Here is a 16,465-nt window from a genome sequence, read left to right as displayed (position 1 = left end):
ACTGCAATCCTCAAGCCTCAGCCTTACACCCAGCATCTTAGTCATTTATTTCAACTGTTGTTTTGTTTTTCTTTTGCCTGTCCTGTGGCTTGAACTCAGGGTCTGCGTGCTGTCTCTGAGCCTCTTTGTGCTCTAGGCTAGCACTCTACCACTTGAGCCACAGTGCCACTTGAGCTTTTTCTGAGTAGTTTATTGGAGATAGTCTTTTCTGCCCCGGCTGGCTTCAAACCACCACAATCCTCCTTAGATCTCAACATCCTAGGATTATAGACATGAGCTGTGGGCGCCTGGCCATTTATTTCAACTTTTGTGAGAGATTTTTACAAGATGCTGCCAATGCATATTGCTGTTAAAGGAAAAGAATAATGTTGACAAATTAAACTTGCATAATTATAATGGAGAGGTTTCTATTCATTATAGTAAATCCTAGCTGATGTCTCTTGATACTATTGCTTAGTCTCACAAGCCAGCAAGATAGCTCTTAAAGTTCCCCCCAAGAACTGTGGATCTTAAAACTGCATTGGAACTGAGACTTGCGCTTGTTTACCGGAAGAACAAGACATCCCTCAGGGACTCTCTGTGGTATTAAGTGCCTCGCCTGTCACGTTTGTTCAGGGTGCATGTACTACGTATCAAATGTGCACTAAACTCACTGAGGCAACAACTACAGTCCTCTTGGAAGTATAGGATTAGGTGAAGAAGTTTACCAGGGTTTATATAAAATGGTCCAAGTTCAGAATTAAAGCCACAACATATCTTGAGAAGAATCTGTTGACGACACATGCTAGCCATTTCCCCAAGCTGTCACATTGAAATGACTAAACATCTCAAAAGTTTGGGCCCAAGACCATTCATCCTGTGACACATTGATCACTGGGCCAATAGGCAGACAACTCTGCCAGCCCCGAGCCAGAACCCCAGCCACCACCTCCCAACTGAAATCATATCCTCTCCCACGGAAAAACTAACCCCGCCCCTCCAGGGATTTCTTTTGGAATAACCAGCGTGCAGTTAACTTGTTGATTTCTTTCTTTCTTTCTTTCTTTCTTTTTTTTTTACCTTCAGTGCTGGGCTTTTTCATTTCCTCCACCCTAATGAGTTTCTTTCTGACTCTGCGAGTGGAGTTCACCAGCTTGTGTAACCTCTTAAATTTCACCGACTCTTCCGTCTCATCATCCGATTGTTCTCTTGACTGGCAAAGAAACAGAGGAAAGGTTAATCAGAAAATTGCTTCACAGCCTTGCTCTTGCAGCTGATGGGAGCTGCCTTGTCCACGGGCTGAAAGCTCTGTCACCAACACATTTGCATGGCAGGATTTTACCAAGCCCCACATACCATCATTGTGTGGAATTCCGTGGAGAATGAAGTCCTAGGCACAAAATCCACCTCTCTGCCCTCGACTGGCATGCGGGCATTTGCCTCCGGCTACTACCATCCCTGTGTCTTTTAGGACAGCCCCAGCAGGGCTCTCTTCGCTGCCCGAGCTAGCCCTGGCATTCCCGTTACCCTGCCGTGGTTTGAGTCAAGCTTTCTTCCTCTGTCTAGCCCATTAGGACATAGATCGTGGTCATCAACGACTTCTCCAAAGCAAAAAATCCTGTTGACTTTTTCCAGTCCTTCCCCTCCCCCCCCACCCCAAATCAAAAACAGCAGGCAGGAAAGAAGAGATGGAAAAAAAAAAAACACCCCTTCTCTTGTCCCATTTGTTAGCACCGCCTGCCACATCACAGCGTCCCTTCCGCCTCCCCAGCTCCTTCCAGGGCTCGGGAGGCGGTTATAAGGACAGCCCCACATTCCTCCCAGGGAGACAAGGGAAAAAGCTGACCTTTTCAGCCATACAGTACAGTCCATATTCCCCAGCATCCCATTCTGCTTTGCAGTGATTTAAGTATGCTCTGGCCCAGCTGTTTTCTCTCAAGTATCAAACATTACAGAAAGGGGTGGGGGGGGGGGGGAGTTGGGGAAGAAATCCTCTCTCCATAGCAGTGACCCAGGCTAAAAACAATCCTTTCCTTGTGAACAAAATGAGGGTTTCCATTCCAAGTCAGCTCCTACATTCAATATGCGGCCCCCTTTGCAGGAACTGATCAAAATGTAGAAAAGCAAAAGAAGTTTCCCACTGCCCCAGTGCTGTGTGCGCCTCAGCCCTGCGGCTCTGGGTCCACGGGGAGCTGGCAGGCCAGGCACGCCCAGAGCTGCTCACGAACAGGCCAGCTAATCCCGCACAGCCTTCTCCCATGTCCTCAAACTAGTTCACGGGAGAGCAGGCGGCGGAGAGATGACTCAAGCCCCACAGCCAACAAAAACAAAGCCCATCTCTGAATTCTCTGAATGCGAGACAAATGTGGGCGCTTTTCTTTCTACCTGCCACCCCACGAAAGGGTCAGGTTAATCCCAATTTTCTAGACAGTAGGGAAGAGTTCGTCGAGAACCGATCAAGAGAAGCGAGGTAGAGGGACAGGCATACAAATATTTTCTGTACAGGGAGAAAGATGACCCATTTTCTCCTTGCCCTGGAGCTCACGGCCCAGAACTACTCAACTGTCTGCCTGTGTGATGCCCAACAAACCATTGACTCACTGAGGATTCATTACTATAAGCCTAGCAACAAGTCATGGGGACAAAGGGATTTTTCGACTTCTCATCTGAGAAGTGGGTCCAGTCTCAAGGTCTAGTTCACTGAAGTTCCTACATAAAAATTTGCATGGATACTCAGGAAGAGGCAGAGATCTGAGGATCACAGTTCAAAGTCAACCAACCAGGGCAGGAAATTCTGTGAGCTCCAATTAATCACCAAAAAAAGGATGGAAGTGGAGGTGTAGCTCAAGGGATAGAGCACTGGCTTTGAGTAAAAAGAGCTCAGAGACAGTGCCCAGGCCCTGAGTTCAAGCCCCAGGACCCACACCAAAAAAAAAAAGTAGATCTCAGAATAGAAGTTAACTACTAGCTACCTGGTCAAGAAGAATGCAAACAAGACCTCCAGGTAATGGACTAGGGAGGTGATTATGTTGGATAATTAGCTTGGTGTAGTTGGCTTAAACATAAAAGGTTAAAATTTTTAAGTCAAACAATAACTTAAGGTCCTCACACATGTGGCATTACTTAGTATGGATATCATTTTCATTGGGTTGAATTGATCAGGGTAGTCGTCAACAGAGGCATGGGAACTGGGCTGGTGTTTAATCTGGGTAATGGGCCAGTGCATGGGATTATACACAAATATTTGACAGCCCCAACAGCAAACAATGCCAACAGAAGAATCGGCCCGTTACCACACGAAGTCTCTGGGTTTGAGAAAGTCCGAGGATATGTTTCTAACCCTGGTTATAAATTCTGAAGTCAGATGAAAATTGAACTAAGCCCCAAGTGAGCATGATCAAGAAACAGGAAGAACCAGGAAACTGTAGGACAAGGTAAAACTCAAGGACGTGGACAGTCCTCATGCCTACATGTGGGGTGCTGGTGGTACCCAGTTTGTGTATGGGGATTGGGAGGGCACGGAGGATCGGATAGTGAAATTAGTAATAGAAGATTTTTTTAGTCTACAAAGATACAAAACATCTGTAGGAAAGGTGCATTCCAGTGAACTTTCCAAGGAGAAATGAAACTAGTTCATGCCAGGAGAACAGACTGCGAGGCAACAGAAGTTCCCCTCATAAAACCCTTCTTTCCTCCACTCAGATTCACTATGGTAGGAAAAGAACATATCCCAGGTACTTATTTAATTGATTTCACATGCTCCATCCACTTTTGGAGGAACATGAGCAGTTTAGATCCGGAACTGAAGTCACTTTTTTATTTTCCTAAAACAGTGAAGGTTTGGAAGGTATCTGTCATTGACAAATCCGAAACCACAGCAACCACGAACTTCCCCTGCCTTTACCATGCTTCTGGCACTCAACAAGTTTGGTGCGACAGGACTTATAATGAAGACAAATCTAAGATAAAACAGAAGCTATGCAAGAAATTTATGTGTGTGTATTTTTTTAATAAAAAAAATCCTGTATAATCAGCCTGGGAGTGCAGTTGTGCACTGTTTCTCAAGGATGCGTTTTTATTAATGGGGAGGGACTGACTTCTTACTCCTTCCCCAGTCCCACAGAAGGGAGGACTAAAATGCTTGTTTTTAAGAAAGTCTCTCAGGAAAGTGTTTTTAACACAAAGACAATGTAAAAGGCTGCATTGTATCTTAACTGGATAGTAAATCAATACAGTCTTCATGCTGTGCTTCTCTTTCTAAGGAACTATGAGCCACTTCCAAATACTAAAAATAACACCTCTCATCTTTCTATTCAGGTAATGCACTACCAGGGAGGAAAGTTTGAGAATATTTAGAAAGGCACTATAATCCTATTCGGGAGGCTGAAGTCTGAGGCTCGTGAAGCCAGCACAGGCAGACAGATTTGAGACTCTTATCTCCAATTAACCAGCAAGAAGCCAGAACTACTCAAACGTGAGATGCTATTGCTCCCTTCCTTCCTTCCACCCGGGCCAGAACAGAGTTCATTAAAGTTCATTAAAGTATAATTTAGTTTGATCATCCTAGAAACGACAAGGTTAAACTCAATCAGCTCTATATTAACCCTCATCCCAAACCTTCAAGAAGAAAAAAAACCACAAAAGCAACCTATCCCACTAACGATGCAGAAAAGCACCTTTACAATATTGTAAATACGAACACTTGGTTTCCAGCCTCTCTTACTGCGGATTCTTCCACCACCAAGCCCATATGGCTCAACTTTTAATTACTTTGGCTAATGCTATATGTAGTAATTCTGTGGTGAATGCTTAAGTGTTTCATTTCTGGTTGCCATAACAACATTACATCAGATTGCAGACAGCTGGCTCCACAGTTTTAAACCATAACAAATTGGCCAAGCCAAGACACAAAACTATAGCTCCTTTAAAGAGATAGCACACCATTTGGCTGCCAGGGCACTGAATGGGGAGCTGACAGGGCCATTTGGCATGGGACCGAGGGTGGAGCCTCCTTTCTCCCGGGCTTCTTTTGGAACAAGTGCATCCCTGACACATCTGTGCTGTCCTAATGGGGAAAGCCACGGAGTCAGCGTGGAGAAAGTTTTTATAACACAGCAACATGCAGGATGATGGGTGGGGGAGGGAGGGGGGGAAGCACGCAAAATTAATCACATCTGTAAATGGGAAGACGTGTGTGCTGAGCACACTTAAAGTATTCCCTCTAGCTCAATGAAAGCCTGTCATTGCTGCCTGTCACAGATACTTCAAAAATGATAACCAACCGTTTACGGCTCTCTTTATGCAGTTTTCTTCCCCAAATGCTTTTCCAAAGCCGTAGGGCACAGAAGAAATGAATGTGTTGGAAGAAAGGTTAAACCACGCTTGCAAGGAGCCTTCGACCTTTTTGGGGAGCTAACTGGGGACCATTCTGAACACAGGAGTTTAAGGGTGTCTTATGGAAGTGCTGGCTCAGCTTGCTTTCTCAGCTCAGAGGGAACACACACAACACGCGCACACCACCACCACCATTTACCACCCAGACTAAGTCAACCCCCATCTCCCACGTAATCATTTCTGAGGACCATTTGTCAACTGCAAACATACGTGCTTGCAAATATCACATAATCGTTTCTTTTTAACCTAGAGTCTAATCAAACTTCAACTTCCTAGATCCAAGTTTGTTTCAGTATTATTCTTAAAAGTTAAGAAAAAGGCAGTCCGTTGTAGACTTAAGAAGAAGAAGAAAAAACCATTATAAACCGCTGTCTGAATTTAAATCCTTCATATACAAAAAGCCAACACAACTCACAACTGAGCACCAACCCATGCATGCTCCCTCTCTCAGAATAATCATTTACTCTTCTCCTCCAAAATCAACGCGTGGTTCCTGGGTGAAGAACAACAACCAGGGTGACAAAGACAGAAGAAGAAGAAAAGGAAAGAAAAATAAGGAGCAAGTGAGAGGAAACGGAGAGGAAAAGAAAGTGGCGGCGCAGGCAGAAGCAGACAGAAAACGTTGCCTCAAACGGACAGAAAAGTTTTCCTTTCACAAATTAATTAATTTAATTCGATTAAGAAATTGCACTCATCCACTTACCGGCTTCGGCATTTAGCAGGCGTACAGGGCGGCTTTGAAACAATCCTGTCCCTCCCCGGACCCTTCCCACTCCCAGCGCGCCTCACTCCGCCGTGATCCCGGAGTCAGAAGGACCAGGCACTGCTGTGAACATGTTCTCTGCAAGTTACATGATCAGGCAGGCTCCCGGCACAGCCCAGCAGCCCAGGGAGAAGAACGTGAAGACACTGGATTCAATTAGCTTCTCTCTGCCTGCTGCCCGATTCCCCAGTCGCTCGCTAACTGCATAACTTGTAAGAAAGGCATAAGTCATCAGCTCTAAGCAAATCTCCTATTCACCACAAGGAAAAAAGGGAGTGTTGTGCCTGAGCAACAATCCCTGTTTTCACTGAGGACGGCGGCCTGACCTCCTGCTGGCCTCCAGTTCCTTAATTACTGTCTGTGGAATTCCAGAGAAAAGAAAGAGCGGAACTGGAGAATCTGAGCAAACCCAGGACAAGGGCTCACCCTTAAGAGCAACTGAACTTGAGAGAGAGAGAGAGAGAGAGAGAGAGAGAGAGAGAGAGAGAGAGAGAGAGAGAGAGAGAGAGAGAGAGAATGAGAGAGAATATGAATATCTTCTTCAGATGCGCTTCTACTTCGCGTTCCGCAAAGGGAGTAGTCAATTGAAAATAGACACCTTCCAGGGGCTATTTTTGAAATTCCTTGAATTAAAACTTATGATTTTGGTTTTTCTCTCGGAACTCTCACTTTCTCTTGCCACTCCTTTTTCTATTTTAACCAGGAAAAGGAAAACGAAGACCATTTCCCTTTCACGGAGGCTTCTAAAACTATTGTCCCAAGTTATTTCCATCATCATTTCGGGACAGCTGAAGCCCCTGGCATTCTAGAACCTTCAGTGCGGGGGTGGAAGGGGGGGGACAACCCTGTCATAGGATGATGAGCATGTTGTTTTCCCAGGGATCTCTGGGGAACATCAGGCACATGCTGTTACTTAAACAGAACACCATCTAACAAGCCATGTGAAGTCTCCATGACGTGGGCTTCCAGTTATGTCTGCCTTTCCAGGGCTGAATTCACTCACTTGCTAAGTAGCTTGTTCCCACCGCATTTTGCGACGCCCCCCACCAGCTGCCCTTAGGCCCTGGGGCTCTTTGTGCCAACTCTTTGTGGGAGATCCCCCACCACCCATGGAAATACCTGGCTGCCCCAGACTCACCAGTGCGTATAAACGATGGTCCCTTCTTAGAACAAGCAAAGGTTCCATGGAGGGGGACTCTAGAGGGTACTCACACTAGAAACAAAAGAGCATGACTGGAACCCGGAGCTCCTAAGCAGAAAGCCAACTTTTACACTTCCTGGTTTTTCTTCCCTCTCTTCTTCCCGGGCCTACTCTCTCTCTTACTTTTGGGCTAGAGGTCTTGAAATACATGGCCCCTGAAAGGATCTGTCCCGGCCATCCCAGAGGACCATGCGGAGATCATCACAGGCAGTTGAAGAAGGTTCATACGGAGGTTTATTAGTGGGGCCATAGTTCCCGCGGGAGAGGGAGCTACATGGCGTCTGCACCTTATCCAGGTGGCAGCTTCTCTCTCTGGAGGTAAAGGGGAAGTAGGTAGGTAGTGAGTAGGAGTGGCTCATGAGGTATGGGTGGATCTGGGGGCTAGTGGGCGGAGCTGAGGACCTGAGGCTAAGGAAATGCTAACAGCCCCCATCCCACCCCATCCGCTGCCCCAGAAGTGTCTTCCCCAACCCTTTGTGGAATTTCCTCTTTGGTCTCCCTCAAAAGTGCCCACAGCGTCCCTGTGCCCCCCACTTCCCCACGTCACAAACCTATTCTCCCCACCACCCTCTCGGGTTTCCTCATCTCCCCCTTTCCCACTGCCGCCTCTGAGCGCACCTAGGCTGCAGGCTGTGGTCAGTGTCTTTCCAACGCACTGGCAACTCTCACGCTTCGTGACTGCTCACCCTTCCCGGGACCCGCGCCCTGGCATAGCCCCATTCCACAGACAGAAGTGGCCGGTGCCTTCCTCTGCCCTGACAAGGACTTTGTTTTTCACTAGGGACTGAGGGCATCCGTGCATTTTAGGAATGTCAGGAGAAACCCTGGCTGGATTTCGTAGTTCCAGATGGAAATGAAGCAAATAAGATTAGCTCAGCTGGGAGCCAGCGGCTCATTGGATTAGGGAACAAGGTCTTTGGGGTGGGGGTGGGGGTGGGGGGGGATGAGAAACAGGATGGCTTGAGGACACTGAGGCCCCGGTGAAGGCAACTGAGAGATGTGGTGTTTGGAATGATAGATGCCATCTTTGCTTTAGAGAGAGACAGCAGGGTGCACCCTTCCTGAGGGATGCGTTCCTCACCCCAAGAACTGACGCTGGTCTGGCAGGGTGTATGGTATGCCTTCCCAAGAAAAATGCTTCCCCAAACTTAAGCCACTCCCGGCCCCAAATGCAGATAGCAGGGCGCCTCCTTATCTCTGGGATAAGGATCTGTTTTTTGGCAGGAGACATTCTTATTTAGAAACAAACTCAGGGGGTAACACCAAGGGTGATTAGAGTAAGGACAAAACACCTATCTTTGCATAATTTTGAAGCCAGATTCCCTGCCTTTACCCTATGAATACCTCAACAGCCAAGGAGCTGTGTGTCTCTCGGCCTTTCTGTGTCTCTCCATCTCCCTGGGAGAGCACCCACACTCTGCTAGAGTGTGCCCCTGCCCTTCTGCTTGTCTGCTTGTCTATCTGTCTACTTACTCAATAAAGCTCTGCCAAGTTTTCTTACCATTGTAACTTGTCCAGAAATTCTTATTCTGCAGTTAAAGTCAAGGACCCTGAGTGGAGAGCACCTACTTTTAAAGGAGAGCTTCACTAACCCTCACCTCCATTCCGTGCCGCTATCACCCACTAACCAGTCAAAAGCCGGAAGTGGAAGTATGGCTCCAATGGTAGAGAGACCACCTTGAGCACAAAAGCCAAGTGAGGGCCTGAGGCCCTGAATTCAGGCCCCAATACCAGTGTGGGCGTGTGCATTACCCATGCACACATGAACACACACACACAAACACACGGGGAGGGAGGGAGGGAGGGAGGGAGGGAGGGAGGGAGGGAGGGAGGGAGGGAGGGAGGGAGGGAGGGAGGGAGGGAGGGGAGGAGGAGGAGGAAGTGGAGGAGGAGGAGGAGGAGGAGGAGGAGGAGGAAGAGGAGGAGGAGGAGGAGGAGGAGGAGGAAGAGGAGGAGGAGGAGGTGGAGGAGAAAAGAGAGAGAGAGAGAGAGAGAGAGAGATTAGTTCAGGGCCTTTAGTAAATTGAACCAAGTCTCCCAGCCTGTCAAGTGATTAGAGGGTGGCCCAGTCCCTGGAAGTCCTTCATGTAGCTTTTTAAAAACGGTGCTAGACAGTTTCCTGTTTGAGAAATGAGAGGGGTTAGAAAACATGAGCAAGGTCACACCCTCTTCCCAAGTGACCTACAGGGGATGTGAATTCACATCTAATGAGTTCCAGAGTTCTGGCTCCCAACCCTGCTCCGTCTTCCTGGCAGCCAGTGCCACCAGGCAGAGGTCGCTTGTCACTGGTTCTGTGTGGCTCAGTTCTCCCTGACCTTGCCAGTGCAGAACCCCTGAAAAGGCAAGAGTGAATGAATGAATGTTTGATCTTAAGTCAGCAATCAAGAGGACTGCAGCCTTCAGAAGCATACTGTTCTAATATTAAAAAAAACAAAACTCACAAGTGCCTAGATTCTACACCACGGCCAATGCTGATGAGACAGGTATTTCCTGGCTGAAAAGAATGACTATACTGATTCAAGGTATGCAGAATGGCAAGAGATACAAATATGAAAATGTTTCATCTCCTAGACTTACAAAGGTTATACCCAAGAGACCCAGGGGCATAAAGAACCCTAGGTGAAGTTCAGGCAGGTGACTAATTCATGTGATTCAACTCAGACACAGGAATGCAGAACATAGAGGAACTTCCCTTTGGCTGGGGAAACTGAGTCATGCTGTAGGAGAGGGAGGGCATTGGAGACATATCTCCATGGGCTTGCTGACATATCTGTGTTGCTTACATGAGCTTCATAGCCCTGTGTTTATGTAGTCCTGATGCCACCGTTCTTTCTGTCCCTTCTGACCATAGCTGTTCACCATACTTGACAACCAGGAGCTCAACTGATGCTGTTGCCTTACAAACAGCATGTGACACCGATCAACAACCTTCTGCTCTCTTCATCTCCAAACTAGATTTCATAATCTCTCCGCCATGCCTGATCTCCCTCAAGGCCTGAACAAGGGTGCATTTGAGGTCCCTTCCTATCTTTGGCGCAGTATACTGACTCTGGCTGGGGATGTTCAAGATTTTCCCAACTCCGAGGAGGACTTAGCAGTGCTAGGTTATGGCAGAAACCTTCTGGTCACAGTCATCATGAGAATGTGTTGCTCCTGGATTCACAAAATAAAAAAGGGAGGGGCTCACTGTGTTTAAAGAAGTCTTGTTCCATTAAAAATGTGGAACTCTATAAAATAGGAAACATACTATGGTTTTATTTTTCCTCTTTTTATCACAAAGAAGTCAGGGGTGGAAACTCATCTGGCTAGCAAGAAATAATTTGCTCATTAGATGGTGACATCATTGCCCAATTCTGAAATCGGGGGATTTTGTCAGCATATGGAAAAAAAGATGAGATTCCATTCTTTTCCCAGAGGTGCAGTGAAACACTGAAATAATCACTCTGGCAGCTCCAAAATTAACTGGTTGTCAGACTTAAAGAAAGAGGAAGAGAAAGAGGAAGAGGGGGAGGAAGAGGGGGAGGGGGGAGGAGGAGGAGGAGGAGGAGGAGGAGGAGGAGGAGGAGGAGGAGGAGGAAGAGGAGGAGGAGGAGGAGACTTTCATTAGGAGAAACTTTGTGAGAATTGGAGGTAATATTACTATTCCCCAAGGACAAAAGCTTGTCAGCACTTAATTTGTTAAAGAGACTTTAAAAAATGAACAGCAAACCCAAAGGAGTAGCAAATGGATATTATATTCCATGGTAAACTATTCTACTTCCTAAAACTCATGAACATGAAATGATGTTTAATCATCCCAAATGATGTTACCGTTCCCAAATGGAAGACGGAGAAAAGAGAAGCTCTGAGGAGTCCTACTGCCAAATCTAGGACCACTCAGAATGCAAGGGCCACCCATTCAACAAGCTCCTTTGGATCAGGGAAAATGCCTTTCCTGCTCCTGATAAGTGGGAAGGGGGGGTGGGGAAGAAGGCCTGATTTCCCTGTGATCCATAAATCTTCAGGTGATTTTCCTGCCCATTGATTAGGGAACTAGCTGTGCCTATCAAACAGGCTATGGTCCCAAAGCTACGAAAGCAAGTAGTTTCACAACAGTGGTCAACAAATCTGCAGGTCCCTTGTTAGGAGAAGGGTGGTGTGGTCAGTACAAATCTATGGTGCTAGGCACCCAGAAGACTTGCAGAAAACACGAAGCCCCCCACATTCCCAAGTCCACTCTATTCTTCACCCAGCCCCTTACCAAGGAGAAGGGGTGACTCAGAGCAGCACTGCCAAGTAGGACAATTGCACAGGCATTAGAGGCTGTAGTTTCTGGAGCTGATGAGGTTCCTCGGGGATTGGGTGGTGTTGCAAAGTCACATTGCTTTTATGGCATCTCAGACCCACTGACTAATGGATCAGGCATGATGACTTCTTGGATGGAACTGCCAAGCAACTTTGTCTAGGCAAATGTGGATGGAGAAATAAGAATGGACAGATAGAGCCCACCCAGCAGCTATGGAGGGAAGGTGTGGACATCAACTTCCTTCTTGCAACCCTAAATGGTACGGGCCAGGTCAGCAGCATCTGCCAAGGCTGGAAGCAAGTGACCCCCTAGGTCACTCTGAAGTCATGAGCTCCAACCTTAATCTGTCAAAGCTGGAAGCCAGGGAACCCAAGGTCATTCTGAAGTCATGATCTACAACCTCCTCACAAATCTCTGTCTGTTCACAGCATGAATAACAAACTGACTTCAAGTTCCAAACTGAAGAGATCTAGTCAGAAACTCTGTGTGTGTGTGTGTGTGTGTGTGTGTGTGTGTGTGTGTGTGTGTGTGTGCGTGCATGCACACCAGTCCTAAGGCTTGAACTCCAGGCATGGAACTCAGGGTCTGGGTGTTCTCCTTGATCTCATCCCTCCCCCCACCCCCACCCCCAAAAAAAAGGCCACTTGAGCTACACTTGTGGCTTTTTGATAGTTAACTGGAGATAAGTCTTATGGGTTTTCCTGCCAAGGATGACTTTGAACTACTGTTCTCAGATCTCAACTTCCTAAGTAGCTAGAATGATAGGCCAGAGCCACCAGCTCATGGCAAACTCCCTACTTTTGAAAGGGAATCACTCTGAGCCTAGTAGGTTTGTTTGTAGTCATTTCGTAATATCAAGTCACAATCTTAGCATCACAGGAAACCACAAATGTCTTTCTTTTAACAACTGGTAGAAGGAGAATCAGCTCCATTACCTCAAAAGGAAAAAAAAAAACTATCAGAAATATCTTAGCAAACAAGGAAAGGTATGTTATCTAATTATTCAAGTTTGAAATCTGCACAATCAAGGTAAGAAACAATTTCTGAGGCTAGTAGCTGTGCTCTGTGGCTCACTTTTGTAATCCTTAGCTACTTAGGAGGTAAAAGTCTGACAGAAGCCAGTGGGATCAGCAAAGTCTGTGAGACTCTTAGCTCCAATTAAACAACAAAAAAGCCAGAAGTGGAGCTGTAGCTAAAGGGGTAGAGTGCTAGCCTTGAGCCAAAAAAGCTCACAGACAGTATCTAGGATCTCTGAGTTCAAGCCTTAGCTCCAAAAAATAAATAACAACAGCAAAAAGGCTACAAAAGCCACAGGATGCTTTCACATAAGCCCAAGTCTGGAAAAAGCACATTCCAAGTTCTCTTTCTCTAACCTAGAAGCAGTGGAAAGAAATGAGTGAAAGATGGGAAAATCAACAGTGTGAGGCAGACTGTGACTGAAATTAAGCATCTAGAACTCACTAGAATTGGGAAAATAAATTAAAGACAGAGTGTCTATGCCCCTATCGGTTATTCTAGTCATGAACCAGTGTGTACAAAAACAGCACATTTAATATTCTTGGGAGACAGAGGAAAAGTACAGGAGTCCCAGTGACAGCCAAATTCTACCATTTTCCCAACCATTCCATTTGTCTATAGCAACCACAAACATGAAAGGACCACCAAATAGAGCCCTCAGCCACATCTTGGAAGAATGGAATAAATCTACGGTCAGACAGCATGGCCAGAAGGTCGAAAGGTAACATTGTGCATTAGCACAAATAGAAAATGTGGCCACAGCCACCCAAACATGGGGGCAGAGGGCGCGAGAAACGTGACTCCGATTCAAAGAAACTGTGGTGAGGAAGAAGGGGGAAGAGAAGGGGAGGGCAATAGAAAAAAGATCCAGTCTTTTGACTGGATAAGAATAGGATGCAATGCCTAACAGATGCTTCACTCTATAAAATTGTATAATAAAAATATTAATTCACTTAAATGAGACCTCAAACATGAGATGAAAAATATGAAGGACACAAATTGAAAAGCCACAGATACAATAAGAAAATAGAGAACGGTAACTACCTGTTAGAGAACCGATGTATAAAGAAGGACAGGTGCCTGGTGCCCATTTCCTCTCATTCCATGTGAACTGAGCACACACACAATGGTTTTACAGGAACTCGGGTATTTCAAGAATGACCGTTAGTGGGAAGGGCAGAAGATCTTCACATAGCGTACTAAAGGCTGACATGCATTGTGTTCACTACTCTGGAGCAGGAAACCTTGCACTCCGTCTCTCCGTCTTCTGGTATACATTACCATTGGCCTGTTTTCCAGATGAGGAAAACTGAAGCCCGGAGAGGAAGTGACCTGCCCCAGGGGCAGAGCTAACAAGGACAGTGGGACCTTGGGTTCTGATCCAGCTCCCCTCTGCTCACACTGGGCCAGTGTGTTTCCAGAGGCTCCTAAGAACATGGCTCCTTTTTACCTAATTTTGTTACAACATGAAGTTCTCTGGGGATGCAACAAATAAATGCCTCAAAATGTGGGCCCTGTTCCAAGAAGACACCTGGGAATAAGAGGGCCGAGGGGGAAGGGAGGATAGACAACAGGAAGTAGGGAATAAACAACAGGAAGTGGCCTAACCAAAGGCTGTCAGCTTATATCCAATGAGTATTTGAAACAAAAAAACTTTATTTCTCAGAAACTTCACTATGTATGCTTTTCCTTGGATAGATTCTGCTTCTGAGTTTCACCCTAAACTGTAGACCTAGGGAACCATTAGTAAAAATTTTACTCTTTAACAGAAATTTTAGGCTCTCCCTATGTTACTACTATTTTAGTTTCAGTATTATCATTTCAGTAAAGACATTTCATATCTTGCTACATAGTTCCTTACAGGCAGATAAAATGGATGTTTATAGGTATCATACATAAAACATCAGTATAAGCTGGGTGCCAGTGGGTCGTGTCTATAATCCTAACTACTTTGGGAGGCTGAGATCTGAGAATGGATGTTCAAAGCTAGCCCAGGCAGGAAAGTTCATATGATAAGCATATCTTCAATTATCCACAAAAATCAGCACAAAAACAAAGCAAAACAACAAAACATCAGTATAACCATCTGAGGGCTTTATGTACTAAAAGACCAAGAACCAATATGAGAAAGTTATTGATTTAGAACCACTTAGAAAAAGGCTACTTTTTGTGGAACCATGTAATAGCATTGTATGAAGACCTACTGAGTAGAGGATAAGGCTCAGAGGAAGAGCACTTACCTAGCTTTGCTAGGGTTCAATCCCCAGACTCCCAAAGAACTGCCAACCTATGTACCAGCAGCAATGCCCATTGGGAACTGTTGGTAGGGTTGCTTCCCTTTGGCTTTCTCTTTCTGGTCACATTACAAGTAAAACACATACAGTTGTCTTTTGTGTGGAAAATAGAGTACTGAAAGGTACATCAACTGCCCCATGTTTAATCCTACTGCATATAACTGTTACAGCTTCAACAAACAGAACCATTTTACAGCTATAAATCAAAATACATCTTGCAAAGTAGGACTTGTTTTTAGATTGAAATAGGAGTTCTGGAGGAAAAAAAAAATCACTAGAGAAAGTATAAAGGAGAAGAATAAACACTACCGATAGCAAAAAGCTTATCCATCCAGATATACACTTGGAATTTTTTTTTAATCATAAAACACATTAATACCAAAGAAGAAAAAAAAGCAGAAACAAAGCCACCCATTTTCTTAGAGAAAATAATTCCTAGACTGCCAGCTCTAATACTGTGTTTATGATAATCTTCCACTAATTTATGTACCTAATAAATATTCATTGTCATCCAAGTCAGCCAAAATATGAAAATTATGTATTTTTCAAAAACTCATGGAATATTTATAGATGGGAGATTTTTGTAAACTCATATGCTTTCATTTGCTCTAAGTTTTCTTTTGGGTCATATTTCTTAAAGGGATTAAATCCAATGATACTGATTTATATTTTCTTTGAATACCTTTGAAATGTAGATACAACTTTCGATAGATTATAACTAGAGTTCCTTTGAGCAAAAGAAATATCTATCTATCATCTATCTTTGAAAGCTATCTATCTATCTATCATCTACCATCTATCTATCTTTTAAAGCAAAATAGCCTAATTTGAAGCTGGGTATGGTGCACCTGTAGTCCTAGCTACACAGAAGACTCAGACAGAAAGATCACATGAGCCCAGAAGGAGTCTGCAGCCAGTTAGGGGACCATAACAAGACCCTTCTCAGGGAGGAGAAGGGGGAGGAGGAGAATGAAGCTCATTTTGAAAAAAAAGAAAACAAAAAACATGTTCAATACAAAATAGAAGACTCTAGAACACTGTAATCAACATAAAGGAGGAATGTGCCACTTTGCTCCTTAAAGGAATCAAAACGCAAGTGACTCAGGGTATCATATGAGTATGGACTGTTCTCCCACTGCAGACAGTATAAGGTGGTCACATCCTTAGCCTTCTCTTCTGCCATATCAGAAATCAGGCTATTCAGTCAAGTGGTATGGCTCATGTCTATGATCCTAGATACTCAGGAGACTGAGACTTGAGGATCTAGATTTGAAGCCAGCCCAGCAGACAAATTGGAAACTCTTATCTCCAATTAACCAGCAAAAAGCTGGAAGAATATGTTGGGCTCAAATGGTAGAGCACCAGCTTTGAATGAAAAAGCCTGAAGAGAGGACAAGGCCCTGAGTTCAAGCCATAGTGCTGACACAAGGAGAGGAGGGGGAGGGGGAGGGGAGAGGGGGAGAGGAAGGGGCAGGGAGAGGAGAGGGAAAGAAAGAAAGAGAGAGAAAGAAAGAAAGAAAGAAAGAGAGAGA

At 45.3% G+C, this 16,465-nt stretch overlaps 1 protein-coding gene across 4 annotated transcripts in view; it reads right to left on the bottom strand.

Annotated features, from left to right (window-relative positions):
* The window catches only part of Sash1 (SAM and SH3 domain containing 1), a 154,894-nt gene that overhangs the window by 33,895 nt on the left and 104,534 nt on the right, over positions 1-16,465 (bottom strand). For 2 of the 4 annotated variants that reach the window (XM_048354259.1, XM_048354260.1), the window contains one exon: positions 1,060-1,192. In XM_048354259.1, the coding sequence (XP_048210216.1) occupies positions 1,060-1,192 (133 nt within the window). Of the gene's footprint in view, positions 1-1,059; positions 1,193-1,335; positions 1,583-6,076; positions 6,558-16,465 lie in introns of those variants that run through there. The other 2 variants (XM_048354262.1, XM_048354261.1) reach the window with 2 other exon arrangements.

Source organism: Perognathus longimembris, chromosome 9 (genome assembly GCF_023159225.1).
Source record: "Perognathus longimembris pacificus isolate PPM17 chromosome 9, ASM2315922v1, whole genome shotgun sequence".
Taxonomy (NCBI): domain Eukaryota; kingdom Metazoa; phylum Chordata; class Mammalia; order Rodentia; family Heteromyidae; genus Perognathus; species Perognathus longimembris.
The sequence above is the reverse complement of the archived record's forward strand: the minus strand, read 5'-3'. Positions and strand labels throughout refer to the sequence as shown.